The sequence below is a fragment of the Platalea leucorodia genome, assembly GCF_965183815.1.
Source record: "Platalea leucorodia genome assembly, chromosome: 2".
In the NCBI taxonomy this organism is placed as follows: Eukaryota; Metazoa; Chordata; class Aves; order Pelecaniformes; family Threskiornithidae; genus Platalea; species Platalea leucorodia.
Window position 1 is genome coordinate 31,640,341 of NC_138824.1, and position 26,973 is coordinate 31,667,313.

General features: G+C 37.7%; 1 protein-coding gene across 2 annotated transcripts in view; it reads right to left on the reverse strand.

Moving 5' to 3' along the window:
- LRCH1 (leucine rich repeats and calponin homology domain containing 1) overlaps nucleotides 1-26,973 on the reverse strand; it is a 135,701-nt gene that overhangs the window by 65,633 nt on the left and 43,095 nt on the right. For both annotated transcript variants that reach the window (XR_014227385.1, XM_082303716.1), the window contains exon 2: nucleotides 1,778-1,922. Coding sequence is in view for 1 of the 2 variants with exons in the window: in XM_082303716.1 (XP_082159842.1) it covers nucleotides 1,778-1,922 (145 nt within the window). In the remaining variant the exon portion in view is untranslated. The remainder of the gene's footprint in view (nucleotides 1-1,777; nucleotides 1,923-26,973) is intronic.

Consider the following 26,973-nt stretch of genomic DNA (forward strand, 5'->3'; position numbering starts at 1 on the left):
AAATATGAGAAATCCAACTACTAACCAGCAGTAGCTGAAAAAAAGAGTCAATGCTTATTCTGGAGTCAAGATTCTCAATTCTAGCATCTTTACAGAAGACCAAGACATAACTTATTCTACAAAAATAAGTAGAAATATTTTTTTAAGTTCTAAAGAACTCAAATCAAGGAAGCTTAGAATCTAAAAAGTTACACTGCACAGCAGATCGGACACCAAAAAAAAAAGTAAAAATAATTTTTAAGTTCTATAGAACGCAGAAGCAACCCACTAAGAGATAAGGAACAGCACATAACCAGGGCAAGTGAATAATAAATCATCATTAGTTTAAAAGGAATTTCTTTAAATAAAACATGAACAGTATCCACCAAGGCCCAAAGACTATGTATACCTCTTGGCATCACTTTCTAATTCTATTTAACATATGGGCTCTGCTGGCAACAGCCAGAAAAATATTCATTTTAAATCTATAATATTTTTCTTGCCAAGAAGCAACATGGTTAGCAAGTCAAGGATATCTTTCCTTCTTCTACAGACTGCTTACTGTGTTCAACTAACACAGGGGAAGGGCACATCCAAGTGAAGACGAGATTTTAAACTGAGGAAAATTACCTCACTTAGTAAAACTTGAAAAAATTCCTTTTGTTTTGATTGTATAATTTACTGTGATACATGATATTAACTCTGTAACTATTCTGGGTTTGTCATGATTCACACAAATTCCATCACTACATTGAGTTCTAAATTCACTAGTTCACTACATTGAGTTCTAATTGAGTTCATTCTAATTCCTAAATTTACTATGATGTTTTATGTAAACTTAATAATTTCATTCATTCTTAATTTCTTTATGTATATCTAACAAACACTATTTCAAAATTTCAAGTCCTATTCTTTCCACATGTGCAGATATCAGGACACGTTATTGTGTTTCAATTTCTGGAGCCAGAATTAGTGTTCCACAGTGGCCAAAACCACAGTACAGTAACAATAGAGCAAGGCTCTAGAAACATCCTCAGTGTTTACAAAACTGATGACCAAGCCTTCATACCTTGAATTTAAAAGCCAAAGAGCCACTCTGCCCCCTGCCCAAACTTCATTCTCGCAAAGAACAGATTATTACATCTTCGCTATTACAGTTTTTACATACTAAACGGCAAATAAACCTCCACATCTTGCCTCAACTGAAGAAGTGCTGACACTCTCTCTCTCAAAAGTAAATGTGCATTCACCTGCACTTTAACCAGTAGCAATTCTCTATACCAATTAGTATTCAGGCACACTTTTCATGAAAAAGACACAAAGGTGACTAATTCTTTGCCCTTTCCTCCTAAAAAGGCAGTAACTATACTTCTTGCATAATAAGAGGATACTAGTGATAAAGTATCACGCTTTTCCTCTCCATTCCCCATGAAAAAAACATTAATCCTCTGTCTCTGTCCCTCCATCTTTTTAACTACAAAAAGCCTGTCAAGCTTCACAAAATTTATCATCCGAAGGGAATTAAAAGAAACCGACTGTGCTGATGTGATTAGCATTCTGAATTTGCTAGAAGAATAAAAAGGGATTAATATTACTTTGTCTTTCCTTAATTAGTTTTACATTTTGGCCTTTATAATGCCTTCATACAGAGCTGCATCTACAGACAATGAGTTTTTGCACTACCGCTTCCAATAAAATGAAAAATGTAGTCAATTGTTCCAGAAACACATAAAGTGCAGACAAAAAAAAACTTTACACATTTGCAAATAAACAGAAAATCTGGCAAAGTTAAACTTACCTCAAATTTAAGTAAGTTAGCATTTGCAGGTTCACTATGGCATCTGGTATAATTTTAATACAATTGTGGTATAGATTTAGTGTTTCCAGTGACACAAAATGGCACAATTCTGTAGGAACCTCAGTTAATCTATTCTTGGATAAATCTGAAAAGAGAAAAAGAGAAGGTACATTTTTTGAACCTTCGGAAATACTTTGAAAAGCTATGTTTCTTTATTAAAATAAATCAATAAATGTAATCCTAGAGCGAGACAGCAAATTAAGCCAATGTTTTTATTATGCAACATCAACCTTGTAGTAATCTTTACAATCCTGAAATGGAACAGACTGCATATAAAAGAGCAAACATTCAATTAAAATTTATTCCATCTAATACAAAGTAATTATTTGCAGGACTCAATATGCTGAGGAAATACTTGCAAACAGAACCAAGTATAGATTCCAAAGCTCGTATAATATACCCAGAGATCTAGCTGCTACACAGCTGGACAGCTGCAATAATGATAGCATGTAGAGAAAACAAACAAGGATTATATCTTTAATTTCTTTTAAAAAATATATTAAAAAAAGTTCTTTGGGTAACACTTCAAACTGACCTGTATTTCCTAGATCTTAATCAATTATAGAAGAATGTTACCTAAAAAACATGCTGAAGACCTTCAGGAACGTATTTGATATATGGTATAAGTACATACAAGACAACAATGACGGATTCCACATCCCCCAAGTGAGTGCTTGTACCCATAGAACAAAAGCTTTTGATTTTTAACCAGTTGTTCGTTCTGTATTTCTCATTTTAAGTACACAAAGGAAAATCAGTAGGAAGAAATGTTACTGAGCTTTGTTCCTTAACTACCACGGTATGAAAAATGAGGTATCGTAATACTGATGTGAGCTCAAGTCGTAAAATAATAATGCATACCAGCATTCAACAGCATTAATTAGGTTCAAAGAAATGTTTGAACAGTGTTGCAGAACAAACATCTCTTATCATCAGAAACCACACAAATGCCACCTACTCATACCACTAGACGCATAACCTGACCTGAAGAACAGTCACCTGTTTTCAGTGAAAGGAACAGGAATGTACCTGGGCAAAAAGTGAGATGTCTGATGGGAAGGGTGCTAGGAAAAAAAGGAACTTGATGATCTCCTCACTTCTTCACTGCTGCTATTTTAAGCCTCCTCCCTGATCCTTCAAAGCTAATTTCAAAGCTTACTTAAACTACATAAAAGGAAAAGCAGCCAAAGTATAGCAGATACATTTCCAGAGCACTGATGATCTGAATCCTCTCTTTAGGCCCATAAAGCAATTTTTTGCTTTTGTGAACAAACAGGCAGAAGCCTGAAGATCTTTTTAACTTCCTTTGCAGTTCCAGACTCATCAGTTTGCTGCACAGAGGCACAGCTTGAGTTCAAAACGACCATCAGTATAAAAGTTTTATCATTTTTATTTTTATTCCTGTCTCCTGCAATGCGAGCTGAAATTCAGTATGCTCTACTCCCCTTGTCAGATTCCACTTTGCTTCACTATGTTGCTTCTGACAAAAAGTTGGTTTCATTATTCCATCCTCTACCAAGACAACAGCAATGGCCTACGAGTGCAGTAACTGAGAGCAGCCCTGCTGACCCAAGTGGCAGTGTGGTTGAATTGAGCACTTCAACCAAAATTATTCACTTCTCAGTTACTATAGAGCAGCAATGCTTAACTGCTCTGCTTTCCCTTACCAGGCTTTGATGGTAATTAGATGCAGCATTACCTCAGCTTCTCCTTTCCTTCACTTCTGCCATCAAACTAAAGCGTTCCCTATTTAAGTGAATGTTATTACTGTTTCAAAGGGGAAGAAAGCTCTTCAGTGTTCCTCTGTTTCAAGGCTTTAATCCTCTAATGTTTTCTGTTTATCATGAGGGTATTTGTTTACTAACATGGCATTCCAAACAAATACCACTGGTTCCCTCTCCTGCTGCCTTCCTAGCTATGTTTATTATCAGATATTAACAGAGGACTGCCATGCTGTAATTTTTTGAATTATGCAGGGGATCTTCATATTTTATAATTCGATTGCAAAGAAAACCTTCCCTTTTTTTAAACCACGCTTTTCTGCAGTGACATTGTCACGTACATACTGCTCTTGTTTCCTCCTTTAAAGGGGAAGGAGCAGCAAGATCCAGAAGAGTGAACTGAACTGCATGGCACTGGATGGTACATGGAGAGTGACATCTCATCCTTCACTGGACCCTTCTCAAGGGATACACAGATCAAAAACTGGGAACACAAAAATGTTCCTTCTTCTCAAGCTACTAAAACTGCAGCCTACCACCTAAACTCCATCTTCATGCCTGTCCTCATTTACCTTCACATTGAATAAAAGGGACTGTTGCCACAACATTTGACTTACCCTGGAAAATTTCTAGTACCTCAAAAATGTGGAACAGCAACTAGATTGACTCTGCTAACTAGATTGACTCTGCTTCTATAACAGACATTACTATGACAGTAAAATGCCCTTTTTTAAAAAAAAAAAAAAAAATTATTACTATCTTTTGTTCTCAATGGCTTTAACTCTGTTAGTCTGAAGGACAAAACAAAAAACCTGCAGATCATAACAAATTCCTTCCTGTCATCCTCAGGACCGTGGGTTATAGGACACAATATGTACACAACGAAGGAATTCAAGAATTAACTTCCAACAAAGGAAGTCAATTATTTTTTATTGTCTAGTTATCACAGTTTCAGATTAAGATCATTTCAACACTTGTATTTGTTGTTGCTTCCTAAATAAGAAAAAAACAATTCTATTCACAGCATAAGGCAGAGGAATAAAAACTATACATTTTATTTAATACCACTGTAACAGAACTTAATAGAAAAAGCAGAAGTTTGCTACTATCACTTACTGATAAGAGGTATCGTTACTACCAAATCTGAGAAACAGAACACCGGAATGGAATGGAATCCGACATACAGAATGCTCGTCACATTTTTTAACTAGTGGCAATAATTTTTGCCAAAAAACAGGCTTCCCTGATCAAATGGAAGCAAAATAAAATTTAAAAAAGACATGGGTTTTATTCAATTCTATAATGAATGTGAGCCTCTGAACATGACACAGCTGTGAAGAAAGCCTAGCAGCTTTCAAACGTCTCTGAAAATTCCATACAGAAAAGCATGTATCTTCAAAAATGAAAAGGAAAACAACCCGCATAACAATTTTATACTGTACCTTAAAAGCATATGTAAACGTGTACAGAAACCTCTGAAATTTACATAATTATTTTGATATTACTTTATATGAAGGTACTTTTGCCTCAAATTACTGCATCTTACAATTAGTCCGTATGTATTTCAGGTTTACTCTGATACTTAAGTTCTAGAACAAAAAACAAAGGTTAAGCCTTAACAAAACCGCAGAACCTTTTGAACATACTGAGAAAAACAGGACGCATGTATCTTGTTTCTGTCACAACTCAAACTTTCTGAAAAATATTTTGCAAAGGCTTTCTTGGGCTCATTATTTAGGGAAAAAGAAGAGTGCAGAAACTAAAATTTTAAACAACTTCTGAATATATTTTTAAAATACAGAAATAAGTAGTTGGCAAACCTTTACTTCCTTACCGTAATTTTTTAACTCTACACTTCCCAAATCACTAAGCTACACATTCCCCTTGCTTCATTAATTTGAAAAATAACGCTTCAGGCTACTTAATAATAATGAAGTTATTGCACAGACTACCTTTTGCTACAGAAATGGAAATGAACAGAGGGATGGAATTTGCTGGTGTTTAAAGGAATTTTGATTAATTTGCTTACACTATCTAAGACAAAGGAGATCTAACAAATTAATGAATCTATGATGGCAGAAGTACATTTCATGGTTGCCAAGACAGTAGAGGTAGGTCTCACCTGAGGTAACTGTTTCCTATAACTTCCATTATGAAATAGGTGACACAAATATAAACAAATATGGCGGGGGGGGGGGGGGAGGCCATGTGCTGGAGTGAGCTTTTTGTTTTAAATGAAATACACTGTTCATTCATTATTTGTGACATAAAAGACATTTTCAAACTACATCTGGCTTCACTTCATCTTTTTCTGCCAAGAACAAGTTTGTTAAAACTCCAAAATAAAGTAACAGAACACAAAAAAAATAAGCAAGCCAGTTTAGAAAAATATTAGATCTTTAAAACAGTCAGCACAATTCTGGTGCAATGACATGGTTTTTGTATGAGAAATGTTACTATGTTGGAAGCTAGACAGGAACTACACAAAACAAGCACTTCCTTAGCTAGGAGCAAACAATAAAAAGCAAGAAGTGCGGACTAGTAAATAGGCATTTAACAGAAGACTCCAAGCCTCGTCTGGGGACTGGCACGCTGCACCGTCCGGGTCCACGCTGCCATCACACCAGTGATAACTGACCCCATCCTCGGGGCAAAACCTTTCAGTCCCTGGAGCTCTGAATATGCCCACCACAATGAAGTACCACCGCTGACTAGGACCTTTCTGACTTCGTGCTTTACAGGCAGATGACCAACTGCCACTATACACATACACATGGTGTAAAACACTGCCACTGCAGAAACCAAAATAGCATTGTCAAAACAACCCAAATAATACTAGAAGTCATATAGTTACATTTTTTTCAGTAACATTATGAAAGTGCTCCAATTTTCCCACCTTCCAGTTATTGATACATTATTAAATACTGGTTATTAATACATTATTAAATAAAAATTGCAGACTATTCATGGGAGAGCTAAACAATTTAAGCCTTAAAGTTAGAACAGTAATTCATTAAATAAATATGCATATGCATTACTACATCACAAATCTTAGCCAAGAATTTTAATGAAAGCATTTTATTAAAAAGCAGTGATTTACAATTTTCAGATTATAGAAAAATTCACTATAAATTTATACTTCTAACACACAAACCTACAATGGACAAAAGTTGGAATGATGCAAGTAAGCATGTATCCACCATTGAGCAGGATATTTTTAAAATTTTTTATATATATATCTGAAACAGAACAAATATCTGTATTTGGTATGGAGTTCTGAAATCAAGAAATGGCAAGGTAAAAAAGTCACCCAAACAACCTTAACTCCAGCCCACCAAGTTCCTATTTTTGTACTCTTCAGCACTTACTGAATAAAAGACAGGAATTATTTTGAAGAAGCTATTTGCATTTGTACTAAGATACCATTCAAGGTACTCAAATGAGATGTCTGAATTGGATTTGACAAAGAATTCAAGCAATTCACTGTAAGAGCCTAAAAAACCAGTATGTTCAACCCAAATTTCATGAGAAAATTATGCAAATAAGAATGCTAGGAAATACATAAAGAAGTCTATATATGACATGACACAACTGTACGCAGCTTTACCTTTTATACTGTAAGTTACCCATATTTTTATTAGGCTTTTAGGAAGCCTGTATTTCCATATTAGCTAGGTATCTCTTCATTGATAACTGAAGCCACAAATTGATGGCACTGTATCTCGGACAACTTTCAAAATATCTACTTAAGTGCACTTTAGACCTTCAGCAACACTGTATCCCACGCATACTTGCCTTGGCAAAGAAGGCAAATGATCTACGATCAATGTAATTGTGCCTATCAGAATCAAATCATCAACGCTCTCTAATGAGACAATTACTTCATTCTAGCCTTTACTCAATTTTTCCCTCTAAATGGTAGGAAAATGCATCATTCTATAGACAAATGCTGTATATTAGTCATGAAAACACTGTAATGCAACTATGAAGTGCTATATACTTTTAAGACATACCCTACAACTTGTCATTATCTTGCATAGCGGCATACGCTGTCTCAACTACTTGCCCTCTCTATCTGCCAGTATCAATGAATAATGTCGTGGATGTACAGCCAGCTTTTACTGTAGTCAGCAACTTCTGCCGACAGTGATGCTACACGAACAAAAAAGAGGCAGCAAAGACCTCCACTGACTCTGCCTTCAAATGCATCCCGGTTTATCCAGGACAATTATGCCACAAAGGACGCATGGCATTTCTTCATGGCGAGACATTTAAGTTATTTAGCAGACAGAAGAACAAGTGACAGAAGACTAAAAATACCCAATAAAGTAAAAAGAATTCTGCTTCCGTGTAAGAAAGAATATAACATAGTAGTGCAGGGACTCAAGGTTTTTCATTCTGAAACTACAACTTGTAAGACTGAGAAAAAAGTAGCTCCAATGCTGATTCCTGAGAAAGTAATCGTTACTGATGCAATAAGACAAAACAGTAACATTTAGACACTGATGAACACTACTGAGTCTAGATGTACGACTGCTGACTCAAAACATGTAGAAAGTGCCTCTATCCCAGTTTGACATAAAAATGTACAGACATTGCAAGAAAAATATTTTGAACAGATTATGAAGCGACTCTGCTGTTTCACACACTTGCTAAGCACTACGTTTTGGAGCACTGTCAGCATATTTTGCTTTGCCATCTGTCTCCCATTGTTAATTTAAGGATTAACATTAAAAGTCTCCACCTCAAAGCCAAAGACAAATTAAGATTACAATGCAGGTGTAGTGAATTTCAGTGATCATACATGTACTTTTGTATCCACTTTTCCTATCATTACTGTGATTTAACACATTAAAAGTTTCTTCTTTACCACTGCGCCTGTGAGTTCTCCGATTCTTCCCTATTCCACATCTTGACATAGCATTATAATACGTGGGCAAGTTAAAGAGCCAACACTAGTGATATACAACACAACACTGTCTTCTCTGTGTCACTGACGGTCAGAATGAACCCAATTTATTACTTGTCAAAGTAACGACTGTAATAGTAATCATATATTCACCACAGTTACCAGAGGGGACCTAAATGTGGGGTTTAGAGGGAGGAAAAAACAAAACAAAACAAAACAAACAAACAAAAAAACCCCCAAACAGGACTGAAGGAATCCAACAGGCTGGGAAGAGCATCTCGCAGAGTCTGGCAGAGTTGTCACCACTAGAGGGGGTCCTGATCCCACAGACCTGGCCAACACCCTGCAAGGGTGTTTCTCCACGGTTTCCTTCTTCTAGAGACCATCCGCAGCCCACGAAAAGGACAGAAACAGGAAGGTACGCTTTACAACCCCACGCACTTCTGTGAATACCTTTCCCACCACAGTTTTCAAAATACGACAAATGAGGCTACTCAATTGCAACCACTACTGCAGGAAGCAAATATATATACTGATGTCTAATGAGGTCAAGCCCTTACAAAAAAAAAAAAAAAGTCTATTCTGAAACAGTCACATTCAAGTGTTTTTCCCCAACCTTCCCCTCAGATGATGTAAGAATCTGAGGTATCCTTAAGCTCTCTGTAGTTACAGCAACATTTGGCATATTTCAGGCAAAAGTACTATTAAAAGTTAGAAGATATATCTGACAAAGACGCTGCTTACAAACTTATTCCTCCACAATGACCCTCATCTACCATTCTACTCTATTTCATCCACCATTGCATTATGGAATACACAGCTTGCTTTTTCCACAGTGCCCTGTAACCGCCCAATAAAGCACAGCCAAGTGTAAGAAACACGGACCCCGCATTTCTTCTCAGGCAGTGCACTAACTAGCCTGAAGCAATCAAACAGCATAAGCTACCTCTCCCAGACACCAAAACTTTGAGCAAACGTCACTGCAGGGTCTTCTGCTTCCTCTGTGTGAAACAAGGGTGGGGTAAGAAGGGAGCAAAAGGGTAGCAATAACTCAGTAAATTGAGGCATATTCTCACAATTAGCTCTGTGGCATGCTCCAGTTCCAAAGAGACAAAGGAAATTTCTCTGCAAGAAACGTGCTCAAAACAATCTCACAAGCCTGGAAGAATAAACAGAAGGTTAATACAGCAGTCTGCCTCATTATTGCACCTGCCTTTAGGTGGCAAAATAAAACATTTACATTTCTCCTTTATCTTCTATTTCTTTGTCTTTAGGACAACTGTTCAGAGTTAAGATTGGCAGAAAAAATGGTTCCTGAGGGGGTTCTGTTTACACACAGAAGATGAACCTGGTGTGGACATGCATAAGACTCCCTAAAAACATACTGTAAAACATCTGGATTCTTCCTGCACATCTCCATGTAGGTTCAAACAGATGTAGGACTGTGGCGGGTTGATCTCGGCTGGCCACCAGGTGCCCACCAGGCCACTCTACCCTCAGCAGGACAGAGGGAGAAAACACAATGAAAAAGCTCATGAGTCGAGGTACGGACAGGGAGATCACTCACCAGTTACTGTCACAGGCAACACAGGCTCGACTTGGGAAAATAAATTTATTGCCAATTAATAACAGAGCAGGATAGTGAGAAATAATAACAAAACTAAAACCACCTCCCTCATCCCCCTTTTTCCAGGCTCAACTTCACTCATGCTCTCCTACTTCCTCTCCCAGCCCCCACCTCCCCCAGTGGCTCAGGGGGATGGGGAATGGGAGTTGTGGTCAGCCCAGAAACACTTCATCTCTGCCACTCCTTCCTCCTCACACTCTTCCCCTGCTCCAGCATGGGTCCCTCACATGGGTTGCAGTCCCTCATGAACTTCTCCAACATGGGTCCTTCCCACGGGCTGCAGTTCTTCACGAACTGCTCCAGCGTGGGTCCCTTCTACAGGGTGCAGTCCTCCAGGAACAGACTGCTCCAATGTGGGTCCCCCACGGGTCCACAGGTCCTGCCAGCAAACCTGCTCCAGCGCAGGCTCCTGTCCACGGACCGCAGTTCCTGCCAGGAGCCTGGTCTGTAGTGTGGGCTCTCCGCCGGCTGCAGCTTCCTTCAGTGCACGTCCATCTGCTGCAGTGTGGGGCCCTCCATGGGCTGCAGGGGGACAACCTGTTTCACCATGGTCTTCTCCATGGGCTGCAGGGGAATCTCTGCTCCAGCACCTGGAGCACCTCCTCCCTCTCCTTCTTCACTGACCCTGGTGTCTGCAGGACTGTTTCTCTCACATTTTTCACACTCGTTTCTCACGCAGCTGCCATGTGAGAAAGCAGTTTTTACCTTTTCTTAATTCTGTTATCACAGAAGCGTGACCAGCATCACTGATGGGCTCAGCTTTAGCCAGCAGCAGGTATGTCCTGGAGCTGGCTGGAACTGGCTCTGGCTGACACTTGGTGCCACAGAAGCCAGCCCTGCAGCCCCCCTGTTACCAAAATCTTGCCACATAAACCCAATACAGTCACCCAAACACTTGTATCAGAAGCTGGAAAAAAATATCAGACAGCAAACACTATCCACCAACAGAATGACCTTTAATAACATGTGGTATGAAACCCAGTTCATGGGCCATGAAGCATTCCTCCTTCTCCCACGCCTTCCGCACAAGAGGGAGGATACAAGTCATTAATTTTTACTCCTTAATAAACAACCAACCCTAAGAAGGATCAATGGATTGTATAATTCCAGTATTGTACTAGTCAGCCTCAACAGGACTTAAAATATTTCAGGTGTTTTCTCAGACTCAGCAGCAGTAAGAAGAAATGTTTGCGCAACTCTACTTTAAAAACCGTTCTTTGTCATTTTCAGCCTTTATAGTAGGTTGCTGGAGAGCACTGGAGGAACAAAAACTGAAGTGTTCACATCATACACTATCCAGCTGAACACCTTTACTGTAGCAAACTGTATTTCAGTCGTCTGCCTGAACTGTTCATACTGGCACATGAAAGAAAACTTGATAGTGAACACCCACCCATATGAAAAAGCAGGACCTTCCTTGCTTCCTCTGTGGAACCAAAAACTAAAAGTATACCTTGATACCAAAAAGTCCTCAAGATTAGTTTCAGCCATCACAGATACCCTTTAATTATTAGCATGAAATGCTGGGAGATCAGGTAAACTGTGAGCTACGAGGGGACTTCCAGGTATATTAGAGACTTCTCACAGGAATAAGATTTGGATTATGAAATTCTTTACTGAAAGATGAATAGTGACCATAGCTTTCACTGAATTCAAAACAGAAGTTCAAAAAGGTGTAAATTGCGTACGTGCGTATATAAACACACAGCCACACAACCTTATTTCAGTCAAGCAACTTACTTCCACCTCTTGGAGAATAGGGAAAGATGTGAAACAAAAACGTGAATTACATTCTTTCCCAAAGACGGTGGTGGATCCCGGCATGGACGTACTCTAGTGTCTTCTATTACAAATCTCTTGTTTCAGCCAGAGATCTCCTTTCTTCAAGCTGTCTACTTTCAAACTCAACACCTCCTACTTCCATGGGGGAATTCCACATAATGCACTCAAAAGCAGCAAAATGTAATCTAGTGGTCTACAACCTTTTCCAGCCCACAGACAATACTGCTAGAAGGAACAAGCTGAATGCAATGTCAAGGTTTGTTTTTCACTTCATTCTCTATTTTAATGGCTATTATTATTATTATCATTTTTCCTTAGGCTGTGAAGAGAGGACACCATTTATGCTATGCATTATCTGCCTCAGTGACCTGCTCGAAGAGGAGTTACCTCACATTTACCATCTGGTAGAAGCAGCACATAAACCAGTTTCTGTGAAGTAGCTCACTCTTCTGAACTCTGAAGATGATTATTTTTCACACCTGACAGACTAAAATACTAGATTTGTTTATTTTTAATGCATTTTTATACATGAACTGTCTCACGTTCTGTAAGAAAATTTGCTATGAACAGGGAAATTAACAAGAGTTATTTGATGTTTAGTTATATCAAAGGCATGTGGGCAAAGACATGAAAAAGCTACCTGATGCTAATTTACAGTGACATGGAAAGCAGAGTATTACTCATCTAATCACTTCCCTTTCTGTCCGCCCATCTCCCACAGATGCCAGGGTTAATCTACCTTATCTGCATTATTCATGTACTTCTCCCGCAGTGGTTCTTGAAGTCAGCACAACATAATTGTAACAGTTATCACACAAATCTGTTCTGTACCGTAAAAGCTGACTTACATTATAGAGCACATCCTTAAACAATGAATTAATTATATGGCTATTACACAGGAGGTACAACATTTGAAAGAAATGGCTAAGAAATACTTCAGACTTCTAAACAAAACAAGAATCCATTAAAACATTAGCAGAGACTGAGGTACTAAGAAAGAAAATCCTGGAATAAACAAATAAATTAAATTGTAATAAATAACCAAAAATTGGATGGCTATTCCTAGATTAAAAAAAAAAAAAAAGAAGAAATAATAGAAAGACTTCCTTGAACTGAAAGCAAAATAAGCAAAAAAACCAAAACAAACTAAAAACCACCTAGCTGGAACCACTAGAACTATAGACCTGTAAATTTTGTACGAAGATCTCTATCCTATGTAACTGTTCCCATGACTCTTTTTTAAGTTTAAGACAACGTTTCTCAACCTTCTCATTTTTCTTTCCTTCAGAATCAAAGAACCTTGCCTTATTTGGGGAAAACAAAACCAAAACAGATATCTCATCCAGTATGCTGCTTGTCAGTCAGGGGAGGGGCTAGGTTTGATGGATAACACATGCAACTTTTTTTTTTTTTTTTTACTTGTTTTAACAAGTCATAGTTTACATCAGGATTTTAATCTAACATCTTTATAAGATGAGAGACATCAGATACATAGACTGCAAAAAGACTGGGGGTGGAATTAAAAACACCCCCCCACACACACACACTTATAAACAATCCAGTGCCTGTGACTGGGCAGGCAGAAACCACCTTACACTTGCCATAATACCTGCTGGGGGACTCAGGTGGGAATAAGCCAGCAGGCATTGATAGCACTTATGGGTCAGTCTCCAACCACAGGTAAACATCAGTGCTGTTGGTATGTAGCAATTGTATCGCAATGTGCATTTTGAAGGGACAAAAGAATGTCTCCTTCTGGTTTATTTCCTTCATACTGGTTTGGGTTTTTTTTTAGGGGGGGGGGGTGGGTGGGTGGGTGTGAGGATCTCTTCACAATCTTCTGAAATGCACAGAATGACTAATGCTCATCTATATAGACTACTGAGCCTGGCCTACAATTCCTGCTTCTGGTGCAAATTCATGTCTACTTCCTTATTTATTTTTTTCAAACTACCTTTCATCATAATTTCCATCCTCGTGCTAAGTATTACAGTGATATTTTTCTCTAAGAACCATTTTGGACTAAGTTTCTGAAGGAATTCTGTTCTGCTTTTATGTGTTTCTTACCTTGCATCTTCCTCTTTGCTTGATGGCTAACGTGTTCTCAGTGTGGTAACAATGGGTTAGCACAGACACAGAACAGGTTGCATATGAAGCAGGAAAGGGACAGGAAAGTGTTAATTCACTATGCCCTCCCCATCAATAATTAATACTACCTACTCTGAGGTCTAATCCTGAAGAGGCTACAACAGCTGGTTTATTCAGGCCCAAATGAGAGACTTACAGGTAGATAATAAGGAGTCCTGTGAAAAGCAACTGGACAGCTTTATTTCCCTTTAGTTATCATAGCCTGACAGGTAAAAGGAAAGTGTAAGCCAGATCTATGAGATCTTAGATTTAAGAAGTCCAGTAACTGCAGTGTATACTTTTGTTATATTTAAAAAAATTTTTTTACTCAACCTGCTTTCTTCCTGCTGATAAATTCAATGTTTTAAAGAAGCAGTTGGGGTTAAATTACCCATGTCGGAAGAAAAAAAGTCTTTGCGGCACAAACTGTGAACCTGCTCAAATCAGTTACAAATAACAGTTTGATACACATGCTGCTGCAATCCAGGTCAGGTTTTGTGAAAAGAGGAATCAAGCTAAAAGCTTCAGGACTAGAACTTAAGAGATTTGGGGAGTACACGTTCAACTGTGGCAGTAGAAAGTGCAAAAGATCTTATAAAGTACTTAACTTCTTGGCTTGGTTTGTTTACCCAGCATATACATTTTAAAATCTTTGAGATCCCCTGTTCATTTTCAACAGTTTTCCACCAGTGGGGGTGCTGAACCTTGTTGTTGGGATGCTGAACCTGCTAACCTTATACTACCACTGCTATTACTCAGATGCTACACTTCCACTGGTATCGTGAACTCCAAGTCAGCAATTTCAAGTTAATTCAATTTTGAAGTCATTAATGCACTGCAAAACTCTCTGATTCCATAACTGATACTTTTAACTGTACCCCCTAAATATTCTGACTCAATAACTAGTACTTTTTATCCGTACCCTCAACAAGTTCATTAATATACAGGTAGTTAAAATGATCCACTGGTGATTTAGCCAATTTTGTCACCTTTCAGACAATATTAAAACTACCCCTATCAGGACTTTCACTCTTACCAAATGCATTCTCATGACTCAGTATTTGAGTGCCAAGTACTTTAGTCATGCCCAGTAAGAAGAGCTTATACCTAATGAGAGAACTGTGGTTTTAACTGAAAAATTGCATGGCATTCTGCTCAGATTACAATTTCTTTTCTGCATAACAAAAGCAACAGTCTTGCATTCTTATCTAACTCACTCCCAATTCTGCCTCTTTTTACTCACAAAAAAAAAAAAAAAAAAAAAGCCCAAGAGTTCACAAGAACCTCTTAAAATTTTCATTTGGACTTCTTCCAAAACTGGGTGCTGTTTGTGACTGATGCATAGACTTCTCAGCTCTCGTCCCTTCTCTCTCTCCCCCTGCCTCTTCCTAAAATTTACATAGGAAATTCATTCTTTTGGGAAGAACTCTAAACAGATACACTAGAAAAGATACAATTATAAATACATTTTACTCCTGATAAAAAAGGCTCTGATTATCCAGAAACTATGAATCATTTCAATCAGCAATTTCTTCTCTGAAAAGATGGCATTACCACATACCCCCGTGTGTTTCCTATGCTTACTTAATGAAAAGTCTCATCTCTGAAGTTTTTTTATTCAAGATTGACACAGATAGCAGAAAATCAACTCTAACACAAAAAGCTTCTAATGTGGCTCGTGCTGAGCCCTCTGCCAGCACACCTGCAGGTACACTGAAGGTGTTATTCAAAAGACTACATTATCACAAAGTTATATACACTGTGCAAGATACTACACAACTGTTGTGCTATAAATTATCAGTTGATCTGTTTTCTGTATACAACAGTATTTGATTTCACAGAAAGCTAATTTTAACCATTGACTGAGAACAGAAATACCTATTATATACCACGCTCTTCTACCAAATGAAAAAGGTTAAAAGGCTGGTAAAACTTTGTTAAAAGGTTAGTTTTTGCTTTTAAATCAATGCATCTCAAGATTTTAAAATGCCAGAATGCCAGCAAACTTAAGATACGTTTTATCAAGGTCTGCTATATCATCTGAAGTCTTTTACCAGAAACATTTGCAGATAACGAATTCTCCTTTGCTCTCTCCAATGCCTTACATGCAAGAGGCTTTTTTCTTATTCTGCAGCCCACTTTCTATATAACCATCCACATGAGTACGTAAGGATAAGGACCAAGATTGTCTTGGTCTTTTTTCTTGTGATATATTTGTGAGAACAGTATCTTCTCCCAGTCATTCCTCTGCAAGACTAATAAACAAGCTGCATTCTTCTAGTTTCCTCTTGTTACAGTTTTCCTGACCATCCAAGTAGACCTTTTCTGCACCTCTTTCAGTCTCAAGTCATCTTCCTTGAACACGAATGGGACATAATCCTCCATAGGAGGATTACGTTACATCATTGCCATATGTAACATCATTAAGAATTTCTAGTCCCTACTGAAATACACCTTCTGATACAGCCTCAGGACAAAATCAGATGTTTACGATTTGTCATATTGGTGGCTTGTGACCATCTTTATAAGTGTCATATCCAGGTTTTCTTCCTTTACTAATTACAAGTGATGAACTCGTGACTTACAGCACACATTTCGCTTATTGACTCTTTAAATTTTCAGCTGCCTTTCTTATGGACCATTCTTCCTAGAGCAATGAATGTTTCCAATACTAAATATACCCTGACTGTTGTCATAATGTGTTCTCACCACCAAGAAATAAGAGTGCTTAAGAAACAACATTGGTCGAAAAGAAACTGACACTAGAAAATACTTTGTTTCTATAACAAAGTTTCCTGTCTCAGAAGTTACCTACTTCAATTGAAATGAAAGAAGAAATCAGAAAAACAACAACCACCAAAAAAAAAAAATCCCAGTTTTTGCTCACAAACAAAACTGTAAGCAACAGCAATTTTTGTTACACGGTCTTAACAGTAAAATGCTACGCAAGCTTAAGTGTATCTGGCATTACAACTCTCAACTGTAATTCCAAAGATAAAAGCTATGACGCTTGAGTAAATCAAGTCAATAACCAGACCACCTTTACCAGTGAACTACTTGGAAACATATGCTTATTGCCATCTGTTACAGTTTTGGGCCCCTCACTACAAGAAGGACATCGAGGTGCTGGACCGTGTCCAGAGGATAACAAAGCTGGTGAAGGGTCTGGAGCACAAGTCTTAGGAGGAGCGGCTGAGGGAGCTGGGGTTGTTTAGCCTGGAGAAGAGGAGGCTGAGGGGAGACCTTATCGCTCTCTACAACTACCTGAAAGGAGGTTGTAGCAAAGTGGGGGTCGGTCTTAAAAGAATCTTGCCCACACCCTTCCTTCCCACTAATACATCAGTCATATCTTAAACATAAACACAAAAATTAGTTCTTTACATTTTCCACTAGCAAAGCTCTTTTTAGATGTTAAATAAACCTCTAAAAAAAAAAAGGTTATTTAGGCTTATTTTAAGGTTTATTTTAGAGGTTAAAAAAACCTCTCAAAAGAGGTTTATTTAAATAAACCTGTTTTACACCATAAAAACTCTTGAACCAAGTATGGACAGATTAAACCTACTTTAATAAAGTACATGGGTACTACACTTGTGGGACAATCTTCTGACGTGAACTTACATCAGACATTTGTCAACAACTCCCAGATGTATGCACTAGCATTTCCATTTCATATTGCATCTTTGCCTGGATTCTGTTGCATTGAGGAACAACCTCAACAACTTCTGTCAGAGAAGACTCATTTGTTATCCCGCTATTCGTTTTTTACTGAGAAACAAGAAAAAAGGCTGCAAGGAGGCAAGGTAAGTTATGAGTCTGGACATTGTAGCCAAGTTCCAAGAACATTATTTATTAACAATATACCTAGACTGGATTTATATGCAAATATTTTTCAAAGAGAGGAACAAATACTAGCATGCACAGAGGAAGAAGGGAACTTAGCCTTTCCTTCATACAAGATGAGTGTAGCCTTTTTACAGACTGTGGCACAGAAACGAGACAACGTGGGCAAGCTAGTGACTCACTGAACATACTGCCTGTCAGAGGACATCGGTAGGAGCAGAAAAAGGTTGACATGGACCTGCCCAGTATCCCCTTCATCATGCAACTGCAAGACTTGTTGCAGGACCCTGCACAATATAACAAAAAATACACTGAAGTCTTGCTGCAATTCATGTTTGCATATGTTAAAGACACAAAGTAGGAAGAGGAAATAACAGCACTCGATGAGAGGTGGAAAACCTTTATTTGTTTAGCTTCAGTGATTAAGTGATCTTCAACAGCATGTAGGACACAACACTTAAAAAGATTTCAGGGCCATGGATCAAGGAATGACTCAACTGGAGTTATTAACAGATCTGTGAGATCACTGGCTTTGACAGAAAGGAAGGGAAGGCAGAGTCGGGGTTCTGCTGCTTTGCCTTCAGCAGGAGAATGTTCAATGCAGCCAGTACTCGCCAACTCACTTGTCTGTTTTTCCAAGGACATAAAAACATAGTTTCACTTTTTCATTTGAAAAAATTGGAAAAAAGCCTCAGAGACAGTAACAGAGCAGGACCATTTTCTCCACTGAATTCAGTTCTACTTCAGATGTGCAATGCGTACAGACTACTTTCTTCCATTTCAGTAGGTTTTTCAAGAATTTATCCTCCTATACTATCTCGTGCTACTGATCGTGAAGGGAAAAAACATGAAGTCATTACCATCCATTTTTCAGGTTTTGAATGCTGGAAGACAATGTCTTAAAGCTGAAAGTAGTATTTTGTTCTCATGGATTAGTAATACGGTGGCCTAGGACCACAGTGTAAACTGCACCTGTTTTAGGGGAAACCTGAACAAATTAAGATTACAACATACAGATATGTATGTTTTAGAAAACAAAGAACTCCCTCTACAAATAAGACTGCATTATTTTAAATAGCTATAAAAAGGTTGGTCTAAGGTGGGGTTTTTTAAATCATTTTAATTATTATACTTTTTCTACAGTAGACATTAACATAGATAGTCTAAATGCACCCAGACTGCTTTGGTTTTCTTTGAAAGTAAATTTCAATTCAGATATAACATGACTGTCACAAGAACAGTTCTTCACTGACTGGAACAAGAAAATAGGAGGGAGGAAATCTCAATCCTTGCATGTGCTACGCTTATAAACAATCATGGGTAAAAAAAAAAAACCACTCTCAAAAGCACCAATGTCACTAACATACTAACTCTTTAGACTATAATATTCTAATTATTATTATTACGCATGCAATATAATATGTATGTAAGTGATTTCATGAAAAGAAAATCTCCTTAAGCACAGAAGTAATTACTTGAAGTCTCTTTTAATATATATATATATTTCATTTCTTTTGGCATATGAACATAAAGCAACTGATAAAAAGCATATCATTGAGTTGCCTCAAGCTGCTTCTAGTTGTAGACAAGTGAATTTATTGCCAGCAGGAGCAGTCTACATTTTTTAAATTGTTTCTGCATTCTCTGTATACAGATTGTCAAATTATTTGCATGTGGTAGACTCATGTCATTTGCAGCTGCTCCTTGGTCTTTACTGTTTTGCATCAACATATAACAACTTTCAGTATAGCTTATTGAAACTTGGCCACTGAGCAACAGTATCTTCCAAAACCACAACTAAACATGCAAAACCTCTCTCCCAGTCATTAAAAGGTATACCAAATAAGACATACAGCCTTTCTTTGACAGCCAACAAAGCAAGCAACTCAGTAGCTTTCATTCACTGTTCTTCAGCTTTCACAGACCAATTCTGACAGGCTAAAAGTCTCTTTTAAGCCTTTCAGTTCACGTAAACTAATTAAGCAGTACTTTAAAGTGCCTTTTAAGATTTCTGTGAGTCTTTCATAGGTTTTAAGCAAGTCATATACTGATTTTAAAAACTTCTAACTTGTAAACGAACTCCAATGCTTATACTTTCTATGCATAAGACTCTGCACTACAGAGGCAGATGGTGAAAGTTTGTCAGATCCCTTCAAAATTTATTTCCAGACTTTAACATAAACTTTTTAGATGTTTCTAGAAGCTTTCTGGTCTTAAGTACTTCCAAGAAAATCCAACTGAACAAAGAACTATACCCTTTGCTTTCACGTGGGTTTCCCACACTGACTTTGCAACATGACTCATCTTGCACTGAATTGTGAAAATGGTGTTCAAGTAACTTATATACTGATTATAAATCATAAACATAATTTTTCAGTGTCTTAAGTTTAGTGAAATATAAAGTTCCCTAACTCCACTGTAATGCTCAGTGAACTGTAAAGTTCACTAAAAAGTTAACCAAATCACTATCTGGGTAATATGAACATGAAAAGGATCACACAGATTGACTGGTAATCCATAAAGTACTTGAACTAAGAGTTCAATCAAAAACTCATGAAATAAGGGGAAAAATACTCCTGATTTTGGACTTGGCTCTAAATTATTATCCTTTCTGAATATGGATAAGGCAGTGGTTATCCTCCTTGCAGGACACGGATGAGGTAAAAAACATTCTAATTAGGAATCTAGAACACTTTTCACAAGTCAGAAAGAAAAGTGCTGTGACTTCACACTGTCTTCCAGAATTAAAAAAAGGTTTCTTCTCAAATTCAGTTATACTGTCCACAGCATCTGCTCATCCAAATTTCTACACAAATCCTCTCCAGTTTGCTTTGGCTAGATTCCTTGGCTGTACCCTCTTGACCGAAGTTGTGTAACCCCTAGTACTATCCCTGCCACAGCAACTTCCCAAATATGCAAAACCAGAGACTTTTGTTTCCTAGGTTTTCCCAGCAGCCATCCGAACTGTTATTAATATAATGAATTAATTACATTTGAAATTTTTCACAATGAGAACAATCAGCCATTGGAATAATCTCCCCAGAGAAGTGGTGGATTCCCCAACATTGGACACTTTTAAGATTCAGCTGGACAGGTGCTGGGCCATCTTGTCTAGACCATGCTTTTGCCAAGAAAGGTTGGACCAGATGATCCTTGAGGTCCCTTCCAACACGGTATTCTATTATTCTATGAATTCCCATACAACTTTTGGCCTATTTTCTACTGAGAGAGAATTATCCATCTTAGCAGTAATGTAAATAGTATTTTAAAATTTTGCTTTATTGGATTCAAGAGTTAGAAGAATTATTTATTTTTTTATTTCTTAACAAATGACTGAAGTAGTTTGGAAAGGCCAAGGAATTGTAAAGATTAATGTATCCCCTTCAAGCCCAATGTGTAGGGCTCACAGGATTTATTTTTCATACTTACTTTGTAATTTGGTCTGGAACTCCGATATCCCCCTGCCATGCAGGGACACATATGCCAGGGCAAGAGGTCAAGGAACTTTCATTCCACTCTCAGTCTAAGCAAAATCTGAATTTTGATATGTACGTGACTGCAGATTACAGCACTCCATTTTCTATTTCATACCAGCACTGTACCAGCTGATTCCTCTCCGGGACAGTTTTCTAACTCACCAGTGACTACCAAACATTTTCAATAAAGCAACATGGTCCATTAGTGTTTTCCTAGAACACTGCAAACTAATCTAAGTTTGAAGACCAGGGAAGTTGCCTAAAATTAAAATTATTTCAGCCTCTTTTCTTCCACCATTTATCAGTAAAAATAAAACTTCATAAATGTGCTGTTTTATGGCTCCAGGAACAGCTAAATCATATGCAGATGAAAGTGACTGCCCACATGAACACAATGTACAAAGTTCGGAAGGAGTTTAAATGCCTTCACTTTAGATCACAATCAGTAGCCAGTATACAAAAATGAAAACAAGGCTGTTGTGATACATAGTTTTCAACTATAAAACTTCTGAACTTCTTGTGCAAGTCTATTCAAAGTGGTGAGTTTATGAGGCAAAAATGTTAACTGTGCTATTATTAGCAATACTGTAAATACATTTATTCACAGACAATTGAACTGTCTCAGCTGTTGCTTTGAATGCTTAAGCACATAATCTATGGCAAACACTTATAGCAAATCAACAACTCAAGAGAATTAAAGAATATAGAAGTTCCTGACACTGCTTAAATTCAGTACAGGCAAAGTAATAGCAAAACAAAACAAAAAAAGACATCTGGAGTTTAATAATATGCAACAGAAGTTTAGCTTTACTTTTAGACCATTGTTTCTACAGTACTGCAAGATCATTTAATAAAGCGTACTGTGTATATCCAAAATACATGCCTTTTTACTCTACACTGTATGAGCAACTTCATAACTAAAAACTGTAATGTACTATTTATTCCCTATAGAAAACAAACTTTAGAGACCCTACCCTTGCTGGCAGGAGGTGTGAAGTTGTTTAGACATAGTACCTATTACAACTGAACCCAGTAGAATGAATTCAAACTATATTGGCATCCAATGCGCCCAACCATCTAAACTGCTTTAACTGGAGTCCCAAAAAGTATGTTTGAGTTACCGTATTGTCGATGTAAAACTGAAACTTTACTTACACAGTATTGAAATTAAAAATAATATCACAGAAATCTAATACAAATTGTTCTGCAGAGCTTTAAGAATCTAAATTAAGAAATAAAACAAACTTAAAAAGCTTTATGAGAAGAAACTGTACACATGATTTTTCTTATCATTCCAGCTCAGTCTAATCTTACAACTGAAAAGTTCTCATCTACATCGTTTCCAGCAATGCCCTTTACCACTATATTAAAGAGTTCGTTTATCCACCATGAATTTAGTTCCAAAACAGTGAAAAGTTAGGACTGCCTCAACATTCCCCTTAGCTGAAATCGTTCAAATTGGTAAGGGGATTTTGTGTGGGCCTGCATGCAAGTCAATAAAAGAGCAGATCACTAGGCCTTTGGCTTCATTCCTCTGGAACTACAAGATGAAAAAAGGGTATTAGTTGAATGAGAAGAAGGTACGATAAAGTTATCAGGGTCAGATTGAAGAGCTTTTAGAAGCTTTTATCTTTCTAAATGAGCTCAGCTTTTAACGTTTATTTTGCAAGCTGTAAAGTAATTCTACCCTGATCAAAGGGAGAACTTAAGAGCAGCTGTTCAACTGTACATATATATATATCTCTCTCTATATATATATTCTTGGTAAGTCAATAATGCTGTTTGCATTCTTTAAGTCAAATAGTGGCCTGCTAGATCATGACCTAGTTAAGCATTACAACTACACAGCTGATAATACTACACTTCTCATGGCTGTAAAGACAAAGGCCAATTTAAGTGCTGTCAGACAACACCGTGACACTGAGCAACCAGTGCAACACAGGAAGATGAATGAAGCATAAAAATAATGCATATGGTGGGTGGGAATCTAATTTAAAATATCAAATAGTGGGTTTTAAGGCATGGGAATATAAAACCTTCATACAAAAATGCAAGATATAAGACTGTAATATAAAGTTCCCAGAAAAATGGAAAGTATTCTTAGAACACTTGCACTGTTTGCGGTATGCTTAATGCTTTTCTGTACCGTAAAAAGAGGCATTCAGTAAGCAAAGTTGGATGACACTTCCCCCCTCCGCTTTTTTCTGAACTGTATGTTACTTCAGAGGATAGGGATTTTGAGTTATAATGGCTTTATGGAAGAGCACCACAGTGCTCAGTATCAATTGTAAAAGTAATTGAAACATTCAGAAAAGCAAGCAAGGAAGGAAGCATGAACAAACTAAATAGCAAACAACAATCCCACCATGTCTATCCACGCAACATTCTATTTTGAAGACTGCACAAGGTTCTAGTGGCCCCTTTACCAAAAGAATATAGCCAGAACTAAAAAGGCCAAAGAAGAGTAAAAAAATAATAATAAAAGCTTTGGAACAATTTCCATAAAAAGCAAGATTGATTTGTTCAAGATTCTTCAGGCTGGAGATAACCTGGTGGAAGGGATAGGAGAGTCAAAGTCAGGACTAAAACCAATATAGTCAGTAGGGAATGATAATTCAACTGTCTCTGCAATACAAGGAAAAAAAAAACAAAACAAAACATGAAACTCCTTACAAGAGTTTAGTGGGATTCAAAAAGGGACTACACAAACTTTCTGAAAGAAATACCCACTGAGGACTTAAAAACAAAGGCAACACTTCTGCCTCACTAAGTCCCTCAACTGCAAAATTCTAAAAATTGGCCGTGTTCTCAGGGAGGTAAGACTACACATTAGACTGGTCATCACTCTCCCCTAGGCACACACTATGGGCTACTGAGACAGGCTACTGGGCTAAGCAACAGTTAACTGCTACAAGCTGTTCTCTTTCACCAGGATATAAAAAGCTCATATGAAGTTGAAGCCTGTAAAAATTAGGGCAATGGACAAGTGGCAGTTAAAGCTGACAGTAGCACATTATGATTACTGACTAAAGTTCATCGATTTACCATAGTCCCTTAGCTGCACAACAATGGAAAGCAAAGCTACTACTTGCCATTTCATTGCACAAATCATATTTTTGCCATTTCACTGTGCCATCTGCACAGCAAACCTGCTGTACAGCACTTTTTAATTCAACGTCAAAATTATTTTAAGGTTAAAGTAGACATCTAATATTCCTTAAAGACGTTTAACACAATAAGTTTTGTATGCATGACAGCTTGATATTTTTAAGATGACAGATAAATGAAAAGAAATATGACTTCTAATGGAAAATGGTTGCAGCCACTCTTATCAACATAATGATAGCTTTTGGTTTGAATGGAATATACATGCAGTCTCCTAAAAATAGATTGGAAAAAGAGCTGCTTCGTATCGCAGCAATATGCTCATTTAATAAGATAATAAACAGTATTGTTTTAGGGGCACATCAGTATAAAAAAAGCTATATCCACATATAGAAGAACTGTTAACTTTATATGAATAACTAATATATGTCTTACACAGAGAACAAAATAATCTCTTCTCTGAAAAGTTCTTAAATCTAAACGTAGACAACTACACACAGCAGATGTGTAACACACAGAAGTTCACAGGCTCAGTTCTCTAGCAGACCTTACTAAATTCTACACGAACGACGCTTTCCAATAGTAAATAATCATCATCATCATCCAGTGTTCCATTCAGACTGTCATTCAGTTACGCCACTCTGGATTTACAAGCAGACAGCTAGAACCATACCAAAAGAAGGAAATGTCACCTGCCTGCCTTTCTTCACAAAGCTGGCAGATCCTAGTTAGAATTATTTTTTCCACCAGATAACGAAGGGCAGGCAACAAAAAGTGCTAAATAAGACAACTTTCTGACAGGACTTCTGTTCAAAACTTCTAACAATATGTGAAGTCATATGCTGAAATTCCCAGCTTTGTGGGATTCCAGCATAGGACTGCAGTTGAGACTAAAAAGCACTTACATTGCTTGAAATTCTGACTAAGCGTTTGAGGTGCTTTCTCCAAAATTCTCCTTAAATTACATGTGCTAAAGCAAAACACTTTTTATTCAATGAATCCAGCAACTGCACCTATGAAGAGGATCAATCTGCATCTAACACTTCAGGGGGCACTCGTTTTCAAGCACAACGCTGACAGTGAATTTAACAGATGAAATCTGAGCTCCTATGAAGAAGGTGCGTTGAATTCATTATGTCTGAGATCTGACTCTCAATTACTCTATTTCACTGTGACCACTTTAGTAGATATATTCACCATTCTGCAAACATGAGAGAGCTCAAGTGTAACTACTACCATTTGCTTCCTCCTTTGGTTTGAACGTTATGATGATTTATCACACGATGCCCTTCTGTATGAGGGAATCATGACCTAGATAGAAGAAATTGGTTTGACAGAGGACTACTTGCTCGGTAATTCTGGGCAAAGTCGATCATTCCCCTGCAGCAATTTTTTCAGCAACAAGTAACAAAAACATAAACTTCACACTAGTCCTATGAAGGTTGATGAATTTTTGTAAAGCTTTTCAAGAGAAAACAGTTGGTAAAAATTCCAAGCATTAAAATCAGCAACAGTTTTCAGCAAGGTCACCCACTGACAAGGTCTGAAATAATTTAAATGCAATTGTTGCTAAATCTATTTTTAGGTAAAATGTTGCCTATCATGTATCTACAATATTTATTTTTATACAGAATGACTTTATTGCAGATTGACAGAAGAAAATGCTTTAACAGAGTAAAACTAACTCTACCTGGCATGCAACTTGATCAATCTGGAAAAAATAACTCTGAACCAGATGTCAATTGTCTTTTTACTCACAAAACACATGGTGTTGCCGAAGAGATGTAAAAAGAAAGTATATCACATATAAAGACAGTATGAATAAAATGTTTTATAGAAATAAGTAACTTACGGGTTTAGGTGAAATATGACCTTTTCAAACCCACTTACAAATGTGGCATAATATTAAACAAAGACAGGATTTCGTATCTGTCACATCCATGTATCGCATAAAATCAGTGACTAGTTTAGATTGGAAAGGACCTCTGGAGTCACCTGGTCCAACCTCCAGCTTAAAGAAAGGCCAACTATATCATATTGTACAGGGGAATTACAAAGAGACTTTTGAAACAACGGAAGACAGAGCTTGAAAAGAAGGACAAACATTCATGCTTCGTTTATAATGAAGGAGAGGAACCTTATAATGGCAACAGAGCGATCGCTAAAGCCTGACCGGATAATGGAGAAACCACCCCACCAGCACCGTGGCTTCCTCCATGCCTTGGGGAGCAGCCTCCCCACCAGGTGACAGGGGCAGCCGCACTCCAACCACCACAGTGGCGGTTCGGGGTGCGGCACGTGGCGGGGATCCGTGGCTCGGGTGGGCTACGTGACTTGGTAGGGGGACTTTACCTCTGGCCTGCAGATTAGGGGATTGTAGGGAGTGTCCCTGGTATAAAGCTGGAACACCCACATCTCCAGGAAGAGGTGTGCGCAATTAGGTGAGCTCACAGTCCTGGCAGAGCAGGCATTGCTTGTAACCCACACTGCCCATGGAGCTTCTGTGCCAGTAACTGTGTGGGGCAAGAGGGGGATTAGAACTTTTCATG